At 41.7% G+C, this 24,085-nt stretch overlaps 1 protein-coding gene across 1 annotated transcript in view; it reads right to left on the bottom strand.

Moving 5' to 3' along the window:
* Positions 1 to 24,085, bottom strand: part of PDE11A (phosphodiesterase 11A) — a 420,012-nt gene that overhangs the window by 52,512 nt on the left and 343,415 nt on the right. The window contains exons 13-15 of the mRNA XM_030851036.2: positions 23,340 to 23,449; positions 12,990 to 13,080; positions 9,288 to 9,388 (exon numbers count right to left, since the gene is read on the bottom strand). Coding sequence (XP_030706896.2) covers positions 9,288 to 9,388; positions 12,990 to 13,080; positions 23,340 to 23,449 — 302 coding nt within the window. The remainder of the gene's footprint in view (positions 1 to 9,287; positions 9,389 to 12,989; positions 13,081 to 23,339; positions 23,450 to 24,085) is intronic.

Raw genomic sequence — 24,085 nt, 5'->3', positions numbered from 1 at the left:
CCCAGGGTAGTTATGGGCAGATCTAAGTAGATTCCGGGTCCCGAGCTTCCCAGTTCTGGCCCTCTGAGATAATCTTTATAAACTGTGTGTTGCATGAACGGGGGCAAAATAGGCTTGCATGCTGTGAAAATCTGGACATAGGTATAATGGCATCACAGGCTGCTGTACTAAGGAAGTACCCAGTACTGAGTACCACGGTGGGCACCAGACAGAGGTCTTTCCGTCAACAATGAGATGCTCCAAAGAGCTGCAGATGGCCCAGACCAGATTGGTAGTCTGCAGCTCTAGGTGGTGTATTTCTGACCTCCTCCTTAGAGATAATCGTGAAATTCACTGTGCTTTTGAGAAATTGGCCCACACAGATGCTCTTTTTAACATCTGTATGTGTATGTGTATATAGATCATAGAGTCAAAATCAGCATATGTGAAACTGTTAGAAATAGGAGTGCTTTTAAAAACATGAGGCTGCTAAAACGAACATTTGAAAATCCACAAAATTATATAACACTCCCTGTATCCAGACTCCTTGTCATGAGGAAATATATCATTAACTTTTCAAGCAGATCATTGGGAACCTTGGTTTTCAAGGACAATGGCAAACACCTCAGCTAGTGGAAAGCAACTTACTGGAAAATCTCATTTATAATCATATATGTTTTTATTAGGCTTTTATTCTGCTCTCCTGACATACGTTTCACTCCGAAAAATAGCAATCTTTAAAAAAGCACCATTTGAACAGCACTGCTAAAATTACCTTCAAAAATAATTTTAAAGATTGGTTACCAGTCACCCATCGCTACATTGAAAATTTTTCTGGTTTGTAATTCATCTACAAGGCACCTTTTATTTGTAAATTGAGAAATCACCAATCCTGTGTATATTTTAATCAGGAATATTTTTTGTAAATTTATATAACTATACATGTATATATGGACACATAATCTTTATCTATTTATCTAACTGTTCTGAATCTACTAAAATTCTATGAATGTTAGGAAGGTTTTACTGCTGAGGTGGAAAATCATCATTGTGACTCTCCTGCAGTTTCAACTCCAGAATTGTCAGACGTGTGGAAGGAGAGTATAGGGGATGGGGTGGAATGGGTATAGGGGAGGGGAATTTTGTTCTTTCAGTGTTCTTGCAGCTCATTCAACAGGCAGACCATACATCTGCGACTGATTGCTAAATGCAGATTCTGGAGACACTTCTGGACTTTGAGCATAAAAGCATCAGAGAGGAATAATAAATTAGTAGGCAGATGTTAATTCCAGTAATTATGACTAAAGGCAAAAAAGTCATATATTTTATTTTGAAAGTGAATTGTCTCCCTGTGTTAGACTAGCACTGATAACACATGACCAGCTAAGAACCTGAATGAAATTACCTGTTAGGTGCTGTGCTGTTGGTGACAGCACGAATAAAACTGGCAAATGCAGGAAATGGAAAGACCAGAACGACTCTCAATATTGAAAATGACAGAAAATTAGACAATACAAGGCCCTGTTAGTTCAGTTGATCCATAATCTCCAGGACAAGAAGTGGTCCAAGGGGTGGCTGGATAGAGCATGCCCTAGTTGCCCCTGCATTTACTTGGCCCATAGCACTCCCCACGATGTGGTATTACTGTTTTTCTCACTTTTACACTGGGTTCTCAGTCCCTGAAGGGAAGAATTATGTCTTCTCTGCCTGTGATCCCCAGCAACTAGCACAGTGCCTGGCATAAAGAGGGCATCAGTAAGTGCTAGTGGATAAATTTCTCATGTTTTATTCAGTTGCAATATCACGTGGATGGGGATATGAGGATGAATAGATATAAAATGCTTTGATGTGCATAGAAAAGTACCAAAATATTTCTTCCATTAACCTGTCACTGTGTCTGTTGTTTTACCATTAGAGTAATTTCCGTGGGTTAATTCATCAGCTCTGTTAAAATATAAGAATGTTTGGGAAAGAACAATGGGTTAAGCCCTGTAAGTCATTACACCTTACTATGCATTAATTTATCCTCTTCCTTTCCAATATGGGGCTAGTTGAGTGTAGGCTACTATAGAGGTTGAAAACTCTGAACATAGCGGACTCTTAATAAACATTTGTACGAATATTCCTGTCTGCATAGCAGTAGAAACATTTGTTGAGTTCCTATTGTATTTTATAAAATAAATTATTTTGGATATTAGTTTAATTTTTAGAAGGATAGTCAAACCATAACTCCTAACAATCTAAGACAATTTAGTACATTTTGTTGTCATCATCAGATGCTTTTGAGAAATGCTACTTATTGCATCCCTTTGGAAAGACAAAGACAAAGAAACCATTAGACTGGGCATTTTCCATAATGGCTGATGAATGCTTGCAGAGCACAAAGGGAAGTGAAAAATTTTCAATTTGAAGATTAGTCTGATGAATTTAGAAAGCCAACCAGAAAAGCATTAAGCACCCAAATGGGTTTATAAAATCTGAATTCTTGGATAATTCTCGGTTTAAATAGTGATCTGAGGCAATGTGGCATGGAGACATGTCACAGACAACTTGATGACTTTGGGTAAAGTATGTGCCCTCTCTAAGCCCAGGTATCCTTATCTAGAATATGGGGATAACAATATCTACCTTGCAGGCTGATATGAGAATTCAATATCGAAGAGTTAATATTTTGAGAATTTATTATGTCAGGCAGTGTGTCAGGTTTGGGGGCTCCAAGAGTGAGCTAAAGAGGAAGATGTCTGCGTTCATGGAGCTCCCATTCTAGTGGTGATACAGGGAGATACTGTAATGCCTAGAACAGTGCTGGGCATGGAGCAGGCACCTGGTAAATGACGGATATAGTATTCTGTGGTCACAACCTGTTGGGGATGAATGCTAAACAGTTACTGCTACCTGAGAGCAACAGCTTCCATGACTGTATTAAAGCTAAAGAACTGCCAACTTCTGATGTCCCAGGATAGCTCAACAACAAACAAGGAGCCTCTACTTGCGGTCTCAGCCCCACAGGTGAGGCTCCTGAGCAACTCTCACCTGGAGCCTCCACCCTACCCACAGCCTGCTGGTGGCATCAGCAGTTTGTTCAGTTGCCACCGGCTTGATATCTAGTGGGTCTGGAACTGGCATTACTGCTGCCCAAGTATTTCCAGGAGTGGCCTCAGTTTCCCCTTTGGTTCTCTTAAACTAACTGCAGAGAGAATGACAGAATAGTTACAAGCATTTTGGAGTCTAAATACTTGGCTCCAATCTCAGCTTTACCATTTAACATGGTGAGCAATTTACTGAATCTCTCCAAACCTCAGTTTCCTCATGTGTATGATGGGGTCAATAATAGTACCTGCTCTGACAGAACTGCTTTAAGTATTAAATGGAATAATGTATATATAAAGCTCCCAAGTGAGCACTCAGGAAATTTTAGGTGTTGTTTTTATTACTAATTGTGGAAGATGCAAGGTCATCTTTGTTGACTTCATGCAGACAGTCTAAGGCAACTGCGACATCTCTTTGAAGTTTTAACACTTGTAATTTTGGATCTCTCTCTCTGTCTGCCCCAACAAGTGCCATCTTTTATGGTCCAAATTTTATTAATTTTTCTGGCTGAATGATTCTTTTCTTTATAAGGTACTTTAAATGATCGGTGTTATCAAATTTAAATTATTTAATCTAAATTTTAATTATCTTTCATATAGGTAATCTCCTTTGGCCACCACAAGGACTCTAGGAGCTCGGTATGGGTGATGTACCTGTTCCCATGTTGCTGACAAGGAAACCAGGGCAAAGAGAGATTAAGTGAGTGACTCTCTCAAAGTTACATGGCTGTTACCAATAGGGTATATCTAATTCCTGCTTGAGATGCTGAAATTACTATTTAATTATCAAAGCCATATTCACTGCGGGGACTCAGAAATAGGCACAGAAATCAATTTCAGAAAATCACTCAGCAGTAACTGGAAAATGCTTTCAATGAGTTGGAAAATCAGACTAAAGACTTAACCCCCAGACTTAGGTTGTGAAGCCTAGAAATTCACACTGAGGTTTTGTTTGATTTTCTGTTTTTTAAACTTGTGAATTCTGCTTTCACCCATCATTTGTAGTATAGAATCCTGAGCATACCCAAAGCCATTAGAAATTAAATTTACAAGGTTTTGTGGTTGTTTTTAAAGGAATTCCATATTTCCAGGAATTTTACATTTTTCCCTTTTGGCTCATGGCAGGAAATCCTGCCTCCAGGAATGAGTCATAACCTCCCTGCAAAAGGACTGGATCTTCTCCCTGCCTGCTTTGACCCCTTCTAGATTGACTTTCCCCTTCTTAGGGGAGGAAAGCAGTGAGCTTCCTTTTTGGTTGACCTCAACTGTGTCAAGGCTTTTGATTTAAGTAGTCAGGGCAGAAGAACCAAGGATGATCCAAACTTCTAGAAAGGGTACAAGGCTGCCCCATTGTCCACCTTCCTTCAGCCATTGCTGCTCCAACCAGCACCATGGCTCCTGCCTCGGCTGCCCTGTGCCTTGCTTACTTTCTTCCCTGGCACTTCTCTGCGCCCATGCATGGGATGGGGAATGGCTGTAGGAATCCCCAGCCCTTGGGCATGCATGTCCTGGAAGTGCATGGAAGTTTTAACTCCCATGGAACAGCCTCGCTGATAGAGGCTGGAGGCTGGTGGGTAATTCTGAGGTGCAGCTTATACAAGACTTTTCAGACAGTCCCTGTGGTATCAAGCCCGACTGACCACAGTGGTGACCAACAAGGGAATGTGTCTTTACAAGAGCTTCCCTCCTTCCCCATTTCACTGTCCCAGTCCCCGACTCCTACTCCTGATGTTACCTCCAAAACTAGACTATGTGCATGCAAACCCCTGTCTCTGGCTCTGCTTTGGGAGAGAGGATGGGAACTCATCCTGCTTTTCATAATAAACCAATTCATGTACACCTGGGAAGGTCAATGTTTCCATGTAATGCATCCCCAACTTAAATGACAACTACTTCTTAATTCTTCCATTAGAGGAGGAATACAGTATTTGTGGAAAAGCCTCGAAACAGGAGGTGTGGGTTCCAGCTTAGCCACTAATTAGTTATGTGACCGAAACTACACTATTTAACCTTTTCAAGCTTAGTACCTGATCTACAAAATAAAGGAGATGAATTGGATTACATCATTTCTAACATCCCTTCCAATTCCACAACTGTATCTCTCTGAAATAAAAGCAACTGGGAGACAGTCTGTAGTAGCTGCTTTCCCCCTCATTAACCCTAGGAATTGTTTTGCCTAAAAATATGGCAGTACTTTAATGCAACTTTAGACAGGCAAGTGAATCAGCCTCCTGAAGGTCTAGATTAGAGAATGAGCAGCTATTCAGAAACTCAAAGAAACAATAAGGCTGACAAAAAGAGAACAAGCCAGCTTTTCTGGAGTCAGCAAACATTAGCCGGGGCTGCAGCATTAAGATAAGAGCAGAGTAATGAGAAAACAAGTTGCAACCAACTTCCTTGACTGCATCCCAGCGGTCACTCAGTGATTCGTCACATCCCTAACAGGGCTTAATGAATGCACTCCTACTGTTGACATTTTTTTCTCCCTTAGAACTTACTTGGAAACTTGGTTTGGGAAAATGCTTCTACTTTGAGAAAAATAACACAAAACCCTGCAAGTGTCAGACACAGGAAATAAGAATATTAAAGGGATACAGGCTTCCATAAATAACCAATTCAGGAGCATCAATTCAGAAAAAGATGGAACAGCATGACAGTTAAGTCAAAATGAGGGCCACAAAACATGCAAAATAAATAGCCTATAAAGCAAATGAGGTTGTAGATGCCACCATTTATAAGACATACAAGACATTTATAAGATATAAGACATTCATAAGACAGATAACATAGGTACTATTATCTCCATTTTACACATGAAGAAGAGAGGCTCAGAGAGGTAAATAATTTGATGACACACAGCTATGTAGTGGCAGAGCTAGGATTTTTTACTTTTAAAATATATTTTAAAAATTAATTAAATTTATATTTATAAAAGTAATACAACAGTTAACAAGTCAAACAGTACTAAAAAGCATATAATGAAATAAAGCAGTGTTTTTCATATTGCTGCCTTGTTGTCCTTTGACTGTATTTCTCAATGCTTTCATTTGATTTTTATTTTGGCCATCATGTTTTTAATTTGCAAGAGCTCTTTCTTCTTCTACAGTTTGCTCCTATTATTTTTTAAAGCGTTCTGTTCTTATTTCATGGGGGCAATATTTTAGCTCTCTAAGGATATTAACAACAGTTTTTGGTTTTTGTTTTCTTCCTCTCCCTGTTTTCTCTGAATTCCATTTATTTTCTGTTTGCTTTGGTCTCTGCATTTCACATGCGAGACTTTCATAAAATGTTCTGTGATCCTTGCTATCTGCATGTTAAGAGTACGGCATTAAAAGGCTAAGCAGGAGTTGTATGTGTGTGTCCCCCACACACACTGCATACGACACATTTATACTAAAAATTATTCATTGTTTATCTGAAATTCAAATTTAACTGCACTTCCTGTACTTCCATTTGCTGAATCTGAGAAACCTGGATGTGTGGCTTACAGATTCTGGCCTCTGGGTGACTGGGCTATGGGCTTGGGGTTTCAATCCAGAGACCTGTTCCATTTGATTTCATCCCTTCTTCTGAGCTCTGTGTCTCATTCCCACCTTGAACTTTTCTCAGTCCAGAGTGCTTTCTTTCATTTCTCCAGAGAATAAACCTCTGCCCTTCTCCAGGGATAGAGGAAAGGGAGTTATCTGGTTAGGTTGGTGGAGGACTTAGTGGGCTCTGAGTGTTCTGAAAACTGACTTTTTAGTAATTTCTTTGTCTTAAGCTGTGAGCGTCGCATTCACTTTTCACTGGTACTTTTTGTCTCTAAGCCCCAAGCAAGGCTCTGCAAGACAAACTGGCTTGCTTCTCAGAGTTGTCCTCCCACTTTCCACTCCACTCTGCCAGATCAGTTACATTCATCAGCTGGCCTTCCATTTTCCACAAATGGATTATCTCTTATCAGTTGTTTTGGGCCCTCTCTGGTTCTCTGATTTACGCCTTTTTGTTTTTGCTTTTAAATTTATTTGGTGCCATTTTAGTGGCGTTTCAGAAGGGAGAGGACATAGACACTTGGGCTCAATACACCAGGTTTAACTAGAATGCCAGAACGAGACTTAAATCCAGACCAATATAATTCCAAAGCCTTTTACTCCTTGCACTGTACTGTGTCATAACCCATTCACTAGAGACCAGCAATAAACACCTGTGGCACAGATTATCCGTTGTCTACTCAAATATCTCTCTTCCCTTTCTTTCTTAGTAATAGAACTCCTAGACTTTAGCAGGGCACATAATTACCCAAAATGAAGCCTTCCTTTCCTAACCTCCCTTCAACCTAGGGATGGCCAAGTGACTAAATTCTGACCAATGAAATGGAAGTGGAATTGTTATGTGAAGCTTCCAGAAAACTCTCTTAAAAGATAACTTGCATCACCTTTGGTCCCTTTCTTTTTTGTCCCTTCCTTCCTTCTGATAACTGGAATGTGGACATTTTGCCTGGAAAATGAGCAGCTATCTTGGACTCAGGTGGAAACCATGTGTTTGAAGGTGGCAGCACAGAATGATAAAGTAGCCTGGGTCCCTGATGACTTAATGTAGCTACTCTGCCAACTGCAGATTGCTTATCTCCAGATTTCTTTTATGCGACAAAGAAGTAAGCTCCTGTTACTCTGGGTTTCCTGTCCCTTACAATTGAATCTAATTCTAACTGATGCAGTGCCAAGTACAATAAAATTCAAAGGGAGTGACATACGCTTCCTGGAAAAGGTGGTAGAAGATAGTTCAGCCAGATGGGGAAGTGGAGGAAGAGGATTCCATGTAGGAACGGTGAGATGATTGGGGAACTAGGGCCATTGCATAAGGTGTTTTCACAGGGTAACATGCAGTTAACTAACAAAAAGGATTATTTTTTCTGAAAAACAAAAAACAAAGGGTAACATTAGACCTGTCTGGTTGGAGTACAAATCATGCTGGAGAGAAGTGGAAGATAATAATGAAAAATAGTTGGGGGCAGATTATGGAGGGAGAACCTTGAAATGCGAACCAAGTTTAGAGGTTGCTTTGAAAGCAATGAAGCCACTGAAGGCTTTTAAGATGGGCGTTGGAGATGCAGGTCTAGAATGTGAGGTAGTATTAGAGTGAAGAATTTCAGGGTCTTCTCTATGCCTCTATAGACGTAATATAGCACTGAGGCCAGGGGAGTGAATCTGAGTAGAGTAGAGAAAGAAGAACATGGGTTCAGGAACTCATACGTAGAAGCAAGGAGAAAAGAAATCTATAAGGGATCCAGAAAAGGAGAGAGGAAGGCAGATGGATGTTGCGGAAGAAAAGAGAGTAGAAATTGACAATGAGAAATCAGTAAACCTGTAGATGTCTCAAAGAAGCTAGAAAATATCAGAAATGAGTAAATGACATCGAATTTGGGGACAAGGAAGTCTCTGGTGACCTCTGAAAGTACAACGCTGGTAGAATGTGAAGGTGGACGCTGGTCTCCAAAGTGTAAGTGGGTGTTAGGAAAATAAAGGTACTCATGTGCTCCATTTATTTTAAAAGGTGGGCAGTAAAAGAAAGGTGAATTGAAAAGCAATTAAAGACCAAGGGGTCAGGTCAAAGAATTTTTTAAGGAAGGGAAGTTGTTTGGTCTTTAAGATCAGAGCAAACTGTGCATATCAGTGAAGGAAGAGATAACCAGGCTGCCAAAAGAGGTGGTACCCGAGGGAGCAGGTCTCACAGGAAACGAGCGGGATGGAATCGCCAGCTCAGATGGAGGCCTGACCTTTGGGAAAAGGAGGATGGCTCTTCTGAGAAAGAGAGCTAGAGGAGAGGCAAGGAATGAAGGCTGGGCTTTCTGGTCATCCTTTCAGCAACAAATCTTTTTCATTAGCATCATCATTGCCATTAGAGATCTAACCGGAAATCATAGTCTAAAATAGCAATCTTAGCCAGTCTCTAAAATAAAAATGGCCATCACTTAGTTTCAGCCAAGAGTCCCAAACAAGGCTCATAAAACAGAGGAAAGATATAAATCTCGTGATTGTAGCCCTGATTGTCTTGTTTTATAGACACCACACTAATGAAGTTCTCTTAGATGAGGGGAAAAAAACAACAACAAAAAGTTTAGGTCATTTACACATTGATATCAGTGCTAGAATAACAGGCAATCCCTAATATGGACCTGAAAATTAATTACAGCTTGAAACTTTAGATATCCATTTGTCAAATAGATCAAATGCCAATACCTACTCAAAGTACAGCGTGAGGTCTGTTGCTAGTATTGACTGCTTCAAAAGCTGCATAAGGTCACTGTATTCCTTGGAGGACAAATTAGCAAAGATGTTGTGACCCTGGAACGAGAACGTACAAAGTCACAAAAGACAACGTTAAATCTGAGCTTGGTGACTACGTTTTTCCTTTTTTTTTTTTTTTTTAAAAAAAGGTTTAGAAACATGATAAAATCATTTTCTAAAAAGCTTAATGACATTTTGTGCAACTACAAACAGATTCCCTGGCAAACATAGCAAAGCTAGGAGTACAATCATTGTTGAGGAGGACCACCAAGGGACACTTTATTATGCTTAGTCTTGAAGACAAAATTGAAGAGTGTTTGAACTCATCTTCCTCAGGCCACGTTTGTGCCAACAACTCCATTTAACTGCCCACGTCCTGTGGAATTACAGAGCGGAAAAGCTGACAAAACTTTCAGGAATCTTTCTGACCCCGATATATCAATACATACTAGTCTCACTAGTAAAGACTTAAGTTGGCCTTTTGGAAGTATTTGCTCTGGCAACAAATGACTTCAAGGAAGAGAAGAAACATTAGACCAGTGGTACAAATGGGGGTGATCTTGGGAATGGGCACTTCTAGCAATGTCTAGAGACATTTTTCTTGTCACACTGAGGGACGGTGCTACTGGGATCTAGTGGAGAGGCCAGGGATGCTGCTAAACATCCTACAGTACACCCTACAGACCCTACAACAAAGACTTACTTGGCCCAACATGACAATTCTGTTGAAGTTGAGAAACCCTGTGTTAAGCTGTGAAGATACGTCAGGATGGAGTGTGTGAAATTCAGGACAGTGAATAATTACTGAGTAGCTAGAATGTATAAGATACTGCTCTTGGCATAGGAGGGCTCTAAAGATGCCTTTGGCCTTGAACAACCTGCAAGTACACCTGTGTCTCCATACCTTTGAAAAGTACACCTTTTTCCATCCAAATTTGTTTTAGCCACACTAGACAGTTCCACAGTATTTTTAATAAAGTGTGAAAAAATCCTTTTTTTTTTTACATCTTTATTGGAGTATAATTGCTTTACAATGGTGTGTTAGTTTCTGCTTTATAACAAAGTGAATCAGTTATACACATACATATATCCCCATATCTCCTCCCTCTTGCGTCTCCCTCCCTCCCACCCTCCCTATCCCACCCCTCTAGGTGGTCACAAACCACCGAGCTGATCTCCCTGTGCTATGCGGCTGCTTCCCGAAAAAATCCTTCTTTAAATGACTGACAATTCACTTAATTTGCTTTGAAAGTTAAGATTTCATTTGTCAGGTTTTCTTAGCATGAGATATGAACTCATAAACAGGTGGTCTGGGAACTGGATCAGTTTTAAACCTAGCGTTGAGAGCCAAAAGATGGTGCAGAAGGACGGCAGTGAAATGACTGCCTGAGAATATTTTCCAACGAGAGGTACATTAATTCTTCCAGGGAACCAGAATATCAATTGGTAAATTACTACCTACCAGGTACCAGATGATAGATAATCTGCTTCCTTGAGTTAATTTATCTCATTGGGGGAACCCACCACTCCTTAGAGACTAAAGTATATTGGTTCCACCTGGGACCAGGTCCAGTATTAATAATAATTTTCAAATGAACTGTTCCAGACCCTTAATTCAGCCATTAGGAAGAAGACTAATAACTAAAGGAATGCCACACCACAATTCTGCCCAGCGTTCTTTGCCTCAGCCTTGCCCCATGGATCAATCACAGGCTGGTGTACTGGGGCCTGGGAAAAAGTGGTTGGGACCTCTGGAATAGTGGTCATCTGGTTCCAGCCACACATCTAGCATCTCTCAGGGAAAGAAATATAGCTATTAGGAGCCAGTTACAGTAAAACCTAATGTGGAGTCCAGGAGAAAGTTGGTCTGAATTTGAGGATCTTGATTATTTTGAGAGTGCATTTTACTACTTTTAAAGGACATAAAGTAACTTAACACAATTTATAGTTAAGAGAGTGACAAAGCCAGCCAGGTCAGCTTTAATAATAACAATAATAATAAAAGTTAATTTGCAATCAATGTATTGCTTATATGTAAATTGGCCTTCTACAGTGCCTCAAGGGTTTGGTCTCTAAAATAGATTAGTCTCCCTAAAACACTACTTCTACTCCTTGTTTAGGGAGGAATGGTATTGATGGGGAAAAAAAAATGTAGAGGAAGAAAGGACTGGAGCAACTTTCTTCAGGCTATCTAACCTCTCTGTGCCTCTGCATTATTTGGAAAGTGGGGTGGTGATGACATCTGCATTTTTGCCTTTCTGATGGGCAGGATGGGGCAGGGCGGGGGGAGCGTCAGGGCAGAGGCTGAACACACCACTGCTTGGTTCCATTACTGTTATTCTGCGTTCTTCAAAGAGAACCCCTGGAGTGAAGTGCAGCTGATGTATTTTGTTTATATGAAGACGAAGTCTGAGTTAGTGGGGTTTGTTTTCCCAGAGAAACAAGCAAATGACCTTCTAAGAAACCCTGATCTCCTGTATATAATCTGTTATTACAAAGGTGAGAATGTCTAGCCTCAGGGGTGTAAACCCATCATACTACCAGTACAGAAAAGATAGTCTGACCCCAGTTTCCTCCTGTTCCTACTTCCCTCTGCCACAGCATGCAGCTAAAACATGGCCTTCATAGGAAAATTCCAGAGCTGCAGATGCTGGGATACTGGTTTCTGTCAGAGTTACTGAAAGCCTAACCCTTGATGTTTCATTCCTAACTGCAAATACATCTCCCCCAGCGGTTTTGCCTTCTGCAGCTGCACTCAGGTTCCGGAGTGCCGACTCTCCTTTATGGGGTCGAAGAAGGCTTTCGTGATATTGCAAAAGACACTCTTTCTCAAGATAAGCTGGAGGAAAAAAACCTCCATATTTAATGATGCTATTCCAGCAAAGCAGGGCCTTAATGATGATAATAATAATAATTAATGGCACAGCTAGAGAACTGACAAATAATGGGGAACAGATGATCCCTTCCTGGCCTCAAAAAAAAGTCTGTATGCCTGCAGAAAATTAAGCAGATCCTTTCTTGGCAATTTCAAACTCAGACGCCTCAGCCAGAGTCAGTTAGCAGTTTTACTTTTCTTCCATGGAGAGCTAAAAGTATAAAAGACCAACTACTTCTAACTCCTGCAATGCACATGAAGCAAAATAAGGCATATGGCTGCAGCCCTGGGTCTCAAGTTTAGTTGCAGTTCTCACTTTCAAATCGGTCCCACCAGCAATTTTAAGTTCTCTGATCTTTTATAGGTTTCTCAATTATGCGAATAAAGTGTAACTTTCTCACCCTGTTTCTGCTTCTACCATCTTTTTAAATGGGTTTCACAAAATGGAGATGTTGGGCCACTCACTACTTGGATCTGTTAGTGGGCTTCTGTATTGTTAAGAAAGGTAAGGCCATGCTCTGGTGACAAGCTGTGGCAGTCTGCTCTGCTAAGTGAATCTGAAAAGCCTCCTAACCAATAATAAAACCCAAATGAATCAGCTCAGGACGAATTTGAACAAGGTCCTTGGTCAGGCATCTGAAAGAATTTTTAAAAAGCCACACAGAAAAGGTCCAATAGTGCCGATTCTCTGTATCTTCCTGTGGCATTGCAAAGAAAGAGAAGTAGGAAACATCATTTCATTGGTTTTCTTTCAAGGGGAGAAGCAGAATGTTAGGTCTGTACCTCGCTTTGAAGGATCATCACTGCGTGGTTGAAATGGTGATGCTCTAAGGTAGCAGAAGTTCCATAGAGTTGGGCCAGGGCAGAGCCACTCCTGAAAGAGGACAGATGTGTGAGTGACCAAGGTCCTTCACCCGTCAACGATCCCCCGACACTGGCTCTTTGGATCAACGTGTTTCTCCTGCTTCCGCCAAGGACCATGAGCAGATACATTCTCAGGTAACCACCTGTGTAGTTCACGAATGTATTAAGTAAACGTTTTGGGAATCTTCTCTGTGTTAGGCTAGATGCTGTGGATGATACGACCGTGAAAAAGACACAGCCCACGCTGCTAAGAAATTTACAGACTAGTAAGGGAGATGAGATGTGGTCCTATGGGAAAATAATGCACAGAGCACATAATATAAATACTATAGAAAATGTTCCAGGTCCAGTCAAAGTGCTTTGGATGATCTGAGGACAAGAGACATAATTCCTGGCTTTGGGGATCAGGATAGGCTTCATGAGCTAAACCTTATAAAGCTTCTGAGTGTCCAGAACGAATGTCATATACCAAATGTATTTGCGGCTCCATGGGAAAAGACCTTGTGAATATTATGTAGAACCCATTTAATCTGCTTTACATGTAAGGTTGACAAGCTTCTACATGTAAGGTTGACAAGCTTTTCCAACCTACAGTCACACTGTGATATCTCAATGTCGAACTCCAGAAAGTTCCCTGGATTTGGAGTCAGAACTCAGCTCTCGGTAATAGTTTCGGGTCATTACTTGGTTGCTTTAAGCATCAGTTTCTTTGTCTCTAAAATTATGATAATACTCTTTACCTCACTTGTTATTTAGGAGCATACAATAAAATACTTGTAAGTGCCTATCATAGTGCCTGCCATGTAGTAGATTGTAGTCTACACTAATTATTAATCAACAATGAAAATACATAGATATTTCCATTTTAAATAAATAAAATGTTAATTGATACTTGAAAGGATAATTTTGAATTATCTGTATATTTTGCTTATGTAGAACAACCCATTCCTCAACAATGTCAGTTTGGCAAGTGCTCATTTAAAATGTTCCAGTGTGTTCATTTCCAATTCTCCTGAAGTAGCATTTAGAGCATCTTAAGAGTTGAGAGACATTCTGAGAATCCTATGGTTTAAAGGACAGTCGTGGGATGGCAGCCGAGGACCCATGAAGGTTCTTGTGTTCCTTCTTGCTAATTGCAGAGAGTGTGGACATTGAAAGGGCAATTTGGCCTTAACCTGGAAATGACAGACATTGCCCGATCACAGTCTGCCCTTTTAGTGAGAGGAGCAAAGACTGCATGTAATGCCACGTGAGGGATTTCACTCATAAGGTGCCCTCTAGCTCCAGCATGAGGAGGCCCAAGATCATGGCCGGTTTGGGGGTGCGGGGGACCTGTGATCTCTGGAAAGACTCAGAGCTGACCACATGTTGGAATAAAACAGCAGGGTTAGGGGTTATTAGGAATAGGGTTAGTAAGCAGGGTACTAGAGTTTAATCAGGTGGTGTTATTTCTTTAAATCTTGCCTTAATCTATATCAATTAATATGTGAAAATTTGTTAGGCTAATCTTAGCATTAAGTGATTAATATTTAACATTAGTCACTATTTTTCTAACATAGAGTTCATTTTTATGAAAATACATTTTTCAAAATGCACACTGTATTGTGTCTTAGCTGTATTTGTCTTGGCTTTTGAAATTCTAGGATGTTTTATATGCATGTCAAATCCAAATGCCTGGCATGGAGTAGGTGCATAAAAAATATTAGTTGCTTGGCTAATAAAGTTGTGGTGGTATGTCTAGAGATTATAGTTCAAACTGAAGGTTGACCATAATAAGTGTGTTAACATTTTAAAATAATGTTATTAATGATAATAGCTCTCATGAGAAGTACCTGTCATGAACTAGGCAACATATTAACACTTTAATATATTACTTCATCTAGTCTTGACAACAACCATGAAATAGGTATTATTTTCTCATTTTACAGATAAGGAAACCAAGGCTCAGAGAAGTTATGCTACTTTTCCAAGGTCACAAAGCTAATAAGTACCAGTTCTAGACTGGAAGCCAAATTGTGAAGCTTTTTCTCATTACATAATGAGAAAGATAATTATAACTTATACATTTCTGATATTCAGTTCTCCATTTTTGCCAAGCTGGTTGTCATCAATGAAAGAAGGTTTCAAAATTTAATTCAGAATTCTTCTAGTATAACTGCTAACCACAGGCTCAGATTCCTGTGATTTGTTTCTATTAACTAGCCATGCCAGATGTGCCCCAGTTACTGGTGTGAATCCTGATAAGAGAGTCATTGATGTAAAGTAGGGTCAAGATGCAAAATATCCTCTCTTCCTTTATCAGGTTGGTTTAGCAGACCTCACAAAGTTAAATCAGCTACATGATAACAAGTCACTAAATATTTTCTTTTTTCAGGATGAGTAGGATGTTTCCTCCTTTAACCAGGGGACACCTTGTAACAAAAACACTGGTGCCTCCTATGCTGCCCTCTCCTCTCCACCAGATCCACATGGATTTGGAACTGCTGCATTTCATCAGAGGGCTCTCAGTGTGTTTGTGCAAATGCATCTGATGGCCCACGGTTTGAGCATCTTCATCCTCACATTCTCTTTGTTCCTTTTAGTAATTCCATCTTACATTGCCCCCACCCTCACACAATACTGATTTAATCACAAATATGTAGATTTTGCAACAGAACCAGACTAATGCTATGAAGAGCCTGTGATTGATTGATTGATTCATTCATTCATTCACCTAATAAGGACTGATGACTACTGCAATGCGGGACTGTGGGCATGTGGGATACAAAGATAAAGAAGACATGGCTTTTACCCTCAGGAAGCTCACAGTCCCCTGTAACTGCGCAGGAGACTTTCTCTGTCCAGACTTGCACTCACGATGTCACCTTTCTGCAAGCAAGATGCCATCTTAGCATTCACAGGATGGAGCATGATACTAACTCTACTTTTTTTGTCTAGAATGAAATCATCTAAGCAAGAATGCTTCCAATTCCATATGGTTCCTTTATTTACATTACTAGGTTTGGTCTCTGTCAGATTTTCTAAGACTGCAAGACATCCTGGTGCTCTCTCTCAGTCCAAGGCTCACTGAGAATGCGCCTACACCTGCCATTACTCATGCACATGCTATGAACCTCCTAAGACCGCAAGAATGAAGTCCATGGTCAGAAAACTTGATAAAAGTGGCAAAAATTAAAATCTATCTGTTAGGATAAACTTTATCAAAATGTATTCTACAGAATACTAGTTCTCTGGAATGTTAAATGGCATTACAGGCAGAAATAAAAATGGTCCCATGGTTAAATATGTTCGGGAAATGCTGGGTTTAAAAAGTTAAACTGTTTCTTTATTATAGGATTTCTCCGTGGCATCAATATGTGAAAATATGCACTGTGATTCTGCAGGAAGGGGACGTAATATGCAGTATTGACCAATCTTACTTGATCATAAAACCATTTTTAAAAAAGAAGACATGTCTTTCATGTAATGTACTTTATGTAAAGGCATACTGTCATTTATCATGTAAAATGTGAAAAAAAAAACCCTCAAATCAATCACATGTGGAAAAAAATTGACTTTAGCACCACACCTCACTTTAATTGTCTGTGGTAAGTAAATCCATCATATCAGTAGCTCCGGGGCACAGGCATTGTAATTGTGAAAATATTACAGATACATGTAGGGTATGTGGAGACAGGGCGAGAGAAGGAGAGCAGAAGAGAATCCAGATCCCTTTAAGCACAGGAAGATTTATACCTGTGATCTTTCATGATGCTCATTATTGATTAGGTCATCCCAACATACTGAAGTTTTTAATTTTTGGACAGGCAGCACACCGAGGAGAAACTTATTAAAAAGAAAAGTCAGGGCTTCCCTGGTGGCGCAGTGGTTGAGAGTCCGCCTGCCGATGCAGGGGACACGGGTTCGTGCCCCAGTCTGGGAAGATCCCACATGCCGCGGAGCAGCTGGGCCCGTAAGCCATGGCCGCTGAGCCTGCGCGTCCGGAGCCTGTGCTCCGCAACGGGAGAGGCCACAACAGTGAAAGGCCCGCGTACCGCAAAAAAAAAAGAAAAGTCAACGTGAAAATTCAGTCCCCATAGGCATCCAGCACTTTGCACAGGCACCAAAAATAAGCGTGTAAAAGGAACTTGTATAGCTATGAACTATGTACCTTCATAACTTCCCTAGATATGCATATTCGTTGAAAAAGAGACAGTGGAAGTGTGCTGCCATGGCTTTCAGAAAAGACAAGAAACTTTCAGAAGGAAAACTATGAAAGGTAATTAGGAAATTGAGAATTGTTGGGAGGTGGTGAGGAATGGGATTACGCTGTCACGGCAGATTAATGCGCCCCCGTATTTCACTTCTGGGACCTGGCTGAAAGCGACAAGATGGGTTTTCATTCCTAAGAAATGAGTACAAGAGATTATGCTAGAAATGAATAGAAGAAGTCTCCTAGGAGAATATACTACAAAGCTGCTCGGTACTGATATTTAATCATCAGGGGCAGCTGTAATAGGGAGGGCGCTGAGTGGGAAACGCTGTCCCCGGAGAAAACAGGAGAGCGGTGTTAACAGAGTAATTTCAAAGCACTGTGGGATCGCTGCCCTGGCTACCTATCGATCATTCACTGCACGCACTCCAATACTTTAAAATTAAGAATGAAGCATGAAAATGCAAAGGTTCACTTATCAGAAAGGCTAAGAGAATAAATCATACTGTGCTATAACTAAAATCACAACTTTTTATTGTAGAGGCATTTTGCATTTTATATAGTAATTTGTCCCTTGCTAAATGTCTCGTTTCTTTATAACCTTATATAGGAAAAAAGGTAGCATATGCTTTGCCACATAATAATTGGTGCATTTAAATCCCATTTCCAAATCACTTGAAAGGTTGGAGTTAGACTGAGTACTTTAAGGAAAGGGACTATTATACTCCCCACACAATGCCTAGCACAGTGCTTCGCACTTAGAGAGCACTCAATTAATGGGGAGTAAATAAGGAAATAAGGATATAGATTTCTTTCTAGGGATTTTCCTAAACAATGGCACACTTGCTGAATAAATCTTATTCTAATCAATAAAAAGGTAGTTCCTTCATCATGATGTAAAAAGGTCTCTTTCAGCATTTATTGAAAAAAATTTTAACTGAGGTTGCATGGTGGTGGCCTTTGGTGTTCTAAGTTCAAAAGTGACTCTGTCAGTTAAGAGACAGGGCTGATGGACATCCCATGAGCTGGTAACTTGTGTACAAGATCGATCATTGTGAGGAAACACGTCAGACCATCTTGGAACAGGTAGATTTGATCATGTGGTATGAGGATGCAAAAAAAATTTTGAATTCTGGTATCAGAGACTTAATATCTATCTCATATGTGTGAAAGCTGTTCATTATAATACAAGTCACTTGAAATTTAGGGACCTCAGTTTCCAATTTCTAAAAATTAAGGCACTGAAGAATATGACTACCAAGGTCTAGTTGTGTTCTATGAATTTTTTGGCTCCACATCTTGAGTTTTTGGATGTCAAAATATATCTTAGTTTTCCAGAGTTCACATATATGGCAAGTCAGCCAATAAACTGGAAGCTCAAAGGGCTAAAATAAATATCACAAAGTCATGAAAGAGAGTAGAATAAAGTGGTTAAAGAATGGTTTTTGGAGTCAGATAGCCCAGGTCCAAACACCACTCTGCCACATGCTGGATGTATGAATTTGGGCAAGTTACTTACTTTCCTGAGGCCCAGTTCCCTCTGTAAAATGGAGACAAAAGTATGTACATACAAGGATGTTGATGAGCACTTGAGATAGTAAACAACAAATAAACTGTAGTTCTTCTTATTGTCTCAGGGACCATTCATTGCAAAGAACAGAAATGAATTAGAACCAGCTTCACTAAAAAACAAAAATAAAACAAAACAAAACAAAAACCCGTTGACTAAATGATGCCAGGAGCTCTGAGTAAGGCCCATTGTCACAAGTATGGCTGGGTCCTTGGAAATAGGAGTAAAGATATGGAAAACCAGGGATCAGGTCTGCTTTTTCTCTGTCTTTCTCTAGGATAGTATAATCTCTGCTTCTCTCTGAATGTTGGCTTTCTTCTTCTCTCCCTGCAGATTTGCTTTCTTGTTTATCCACTTGGGACGTGGTCAACACAGCTTTCCCCAAATGGCAGCCTCAGCTTCCAAGTCTATGTGCAGCTTAGACCTCAACAGCTAACTGAGTCAATATCATGGTAATCCAAGTCCAAATTCCTGGGAGATAAAATATGATTAGCTGGGTTTGGATTAGATGTGTACTCTTGGTCCAAACAGCTAAGAGGTCAACTAGCAAGGAGGGCTGGCTCTCTCAGTGTGACACAGAGGCTGTCTCCAGGCCAGGGGCTGTTATCTGGGTACATATATTGTGCACTTGACTCTTAAAAGAACCCACAAGGTGCTCACTCTTGTTTTATAGATACAATTCTTTGTGCATAAGTGGCAGAATGGTAGGTGGCTGGAGGGAGGCTGCTCGAGGAAGACACAGTGACAGTGATGCCATTGGCCTCAGAGAGAGGTATCCTAAAATAATAATAGCAATGAAATGCAGGCACAGGGGCTCAAACCTAAAAATTCCTCAGACCCTATAATGAAAGTGTGCACAGTTTACCATTCAGTAGGCCCCAGGGACACTATTGTTTTTAGTACAACATCAAACCGATGTGTGTAAAAACTGTGTTTTAGGGCTTCCCTGGTGGCGCAGTGGTTGAGAGTCCGCCTGCCGATGCAGGGGACACGGGTTCGTGCCCCAGTCCGGGAAGATCCCACATTCCGCAGAGCAGTTGGGCCCGTGAGCCATGGCCGCTGAGCCTGCGCGTCCAGAGCCTGTGCTCCGCAACGGGAGAGGCCACAACAGTGAGAGGCCCGCGTACCACAAAAGCAAACAAACAAACAAAAAAACTGTGTTTTATAATAATCTTATGAAAGGTTGCACTTGTTGAAGAAATCAGGAAACTTTGTTGAAAGGCAATATTAAAATAGTTAAAACGTCATCCATTCATGCATTTGTTATTCATTCATTCACTCAGCAAACATTCCTTGTGGTTTTATCATGCTGCTGGTACTTGTACACATCACGAGGACTCAAGAAGAGGGGAGGCACACTGGTAAATCAGCAACTAACATGGTGTGAGATGCACACTTTTTTTTTTTTTTTTTTTTGGTGCGCGGGCCTCTCACCGTTGTGGCCTCTCCTGTTGCGGAGCACAGGCTCCGGATGCGCAGGCTCAGCGGCCATGGCTCACGGACCCAGCCACTCCGCAGCATTTGGGACCTTCCCAGACCGGGGCACGAACCCGCGTCTCCTGCATCGGCAGGTGGACTCTCAACCACTGCGCCACCAGGGAAGCCCGATGCACACTTTTGAAAAAGTATAGCCAGGGCATGATGTGGGCACAGAAAATTGACAAGGGGAAGGTACATCAGAGATAGAACCCTGGGCGGGGTGCTTTTAGAGGAGTTTGGGGGAAAGAAGGAGAGGAAGGGCATTCTGTTCAGGGGAACTGCCGACTGGGAGCAGAGAGAAGGGAACTAGCCGCACCCCACAGAGCACTTTAAGTAGCCCCTTGTGTCTGGAACCTGGATGCCTGGGTGGGGGTGGGATGACAAGGAGTGACTGCTGGGCCAGAGGAATGGGCAGGAGCCTGATTGAAAAGGGCCTTAAGGGCTAAACTAAGGAATCTGAACATTATCCTGAAAGTTACAAGAGGCCAGTGAACGTCTTTTAAGCAGGGGAGTGATCTGATCAGCTCTGTGAATTATAAAGAGCATTCTGGAGCGCCAAGGGGAAAAGACTAGAGGAGAAGAGTTAGGCTGTTGGTTGTAGCAATCCAGGAGGGATGCAAAAGAAGCAGTGGTTACTTTAAGAACGCAGAGATGTCGACTTTGGGGGGCGCTAAGGAGGGAATCTGGGTGACTTGTGGATTTCTGGTGGTGCCATTCACTGGGATAGAGAATAAGAGAAAAAGGGAGAGACTGGGATTGGGGTGACTGTGGGACTTCAAATAGGAGGTGCTCCTCAAGCAGCTGGAATAAGTGTGTGGAGATAAGCAGAGAATTATGGTCCAAAGGTATGGGCTTGGGGCTGAGCACCAGGTGGGTGGAGGTCCAGCGAGAAGGATAAAACGTGGAGCAGAAGAACAGGAGAGAACACGTCCAGCGAAGCCTGGGGCAGGAGGAGAGAGGCCTTGAAGCAAACTGAGAAGAAAGCCTAGAAAGGTGGATGGAAGGTGTTCCTCTCCCAGACAAAGGAAGACAGAGAGCTCTAGGAAGGAGGAAGAGCTCTACAGGCAAAATGTGTCTCATAGCAAGAAGGGTCAAGAAAGAAGGACAGTAAGAGTGTCCAACAGCTTTGGGACAAGGGGTTGTTCATTGGTGGCACTACTGAGGGCCGCTCCCCTGGTGGGCAGAACTGGAAGCCATGTGGGAGGGAAGTGAAGACAAGGAACAGACAACTTTCCAAGAAGATTGGCTGGAAAGGAAAGAAGAGAAATAGAGCAGAAGCTCAAGGGGGAAGCGAGATGGAGGTGGGGTTTTTCAAGATGGGGGACAACTGTTCATATTGTTAGGATGCTGAGAGCCAGTAGACAGGGGAAGGAAGATACGGGGTAGAGAAAGGAAGATTGATGGAGCAAGGTCCCGGAGGAGGGAGGGAGAAGGGATCCGAAGCCGAGGTGGAAGGATTAGCCTCACATATGAGGAAGGACAGCCCTTTCACTGAGATAGGAGGGAAGGAGGAAAGGATGGGGCCAGACAGATAAGTTTGTTCGTGGCAGGGGAGGAAATTGAGGGAGTTCTCGATTGATGGCCTCAATTTTCTCAGTGAAGGAGGAAGCAAGGTGATCTGCTGAGTGGCGCGGGGGAGGGGGGTAGAACGGGAGGTGGTTTAGGAAGAGAGAACATTTGGTACCTATAACCGCTGACAACAGTGGGGGACGGAACTGGCTAGGGACCCAGAAAGATTGGTGGGGAGTACTGAGCACCTAGCCGAGTTGGGAGAATATATATTGGGTATGCCCTAAACTCACAACTGTGACACTTTCTCCCAAAGCCTTTAAAAGTCTAGACAGAAGAGCAAGAAATTAAATTGCTAGATTGAGCCAGGGCTGAGTTTTTGCAGAGTGACTGTCCCAGAAAGGTAAGAGGGTCAAGAAATTATAGGACATGGAGAAGAGCAGTTTGAAGTGATGGGCTACTGCATTCAAGGAAGATAGAGGGACACAAAATCAATATTCATCTGCGAGATCAGGAGCAAATAGAAGGGCCCAGGACCCCAAGTAGGGGTCAGTAGGTAGGTGTTTTGGGGAACAAAACAAGTGACGAGCTGAAAGGTACCTGTTGACACACAGTGGGCTGCTGGGGTTTCAGATTATAGAGGCAGACCTGCTCCACAGGCTTGGAAATTGGTCATCTGACACCTGATCTTACCTCTTTCTTGAAGCTTTCCTTAGTCCCTCCATCCCCAAACGTTTTTCTCTAGCCCCTGAAGTCTCATATCAATTTGTTTGCAGACAGGTAGTAAAAAGCACATTAAACTGTAACCTCAATAGGAGAGCCAGGAGACCTGGGTTTTGGTCTTTTCTCCAGCACCCATAAGTTCTGTAGCCTTGGCCACATTGTGAGCCACCAAGCAATGGCTATCTGGACCAGTCCTACTTGCTTAAGGACAGATTATTTTGTCCATGAGCATTACGTGTCTCACATCACCTGTATTGGTGGAATTCCTTTGTTTGTTTCCCACCGTTCTGTAGGATGAGGCCTGGCAGGACCAGGGACCCTCTGCCTTCTGTGTCACTCTATTTCACTGCGGTTTCTACATACCCAACATCAAAAGAACCTGGAAGAAATTCTATTGAGGAAGGAAGAGATCTTTTGCTTCATAAAATTTCCACTTTTATTTTAATAGTCTCAAAACCAGCTTGCAAGAGTAGCAAATCCAAGAAACTTATAATGCCATGAAGGCAGACATTCTGGGAGAAAAAAAAAATAGACCTTTTAAAATCTGAGCTTTGTTATCTGACTGAGGTCAGCAGAGACAGACCAAATCAACAAGCATGACATGAAGGGCAAATTTGCAATTAAAAGAAGAATAAGGAATTATAAAGATGGATGAGCCCTGTTGACACACGCACCCAAGCCTGCGTGGCCTTGGCCTCGGATGCCAGAAATTAATGCTTTACTCTTTAGCATTCATCACCTTTGGCTCAGAACAGAAAGGCAAATGCATTAAAATAACAACAATTAGAACACTTACTTAGCTTGGAAGGCATTGTTGGTTCCCCTGTGGTCGAGGTCATGACACAGGCATCCCACAATCACCGCTAAAATTTCCACCTCGGTCAGAATCTCTTGAAACCCGGCGGTCTGGGAAGATGGGAAAACGGCAAGAGTCACTGCTCGGGGCAGGCAGGATGGATAAGGCTCGTCTGCTGAGCAGCCATCAGCTCTGTTTTCATACCCACGTCATTCAAGGGAATGATTAACTGCCACCCCTTGTGGGTGAGTTGGGTGGTCAGTTGCACAGCCCAGGGTCCCCAAGGTGATGAATTAGCTTCACTGGCTGGCACACCAGGACAGAGTTCAGACTATTTTGTTCCCTCTTTGAAGAAGAGGCTGTGCTGTCCAGATACAGTGACAGTTTGGCAAAGGCCCAGAGCAAAATGTGTTTTGTGATTCGACATTTCAAAATGAGCGTCTAGGGGTAGGGGGGAGAAGGGGCTGTGAATTTAGAACTGAACGCTATATCCACCAGATGCCATTCAAATGAAAGCAGGCAAAAGAAACCCCCCTTTAAAACATATATATATTAAAAGAAGCAACTTAGAAGTACTCAAACTATTACATGATGATATTTTAGCAGTTATCTTGTAAAAATCTTAATGTATATTAGCTTGGAGGACAGATTAAATTTATACGGATAGCAAGGCAGTGAGTGTCTTGAAAACTAGAATTTGGCAGGGGATTAGGCAACCTAGAATGAGGATCAGGTGCGGTATCCAT

This window comes from Globicephala melas, chromosome 7 (assembly GCF_963455315.2).
Source record: "Globicephala melas chromosome 7, mGloMel1.2, whole genome shotgun sequence".
Taxonomy (NCBI): Eukaryota; Metazoa; Chordata; class Mammalia; order Artiodactyla; family Delphinidae; genus Globicephala; species Globicephala melas.
This window is presented reverse-complemented; position numbering and strand designations above follow the sequence as displayed.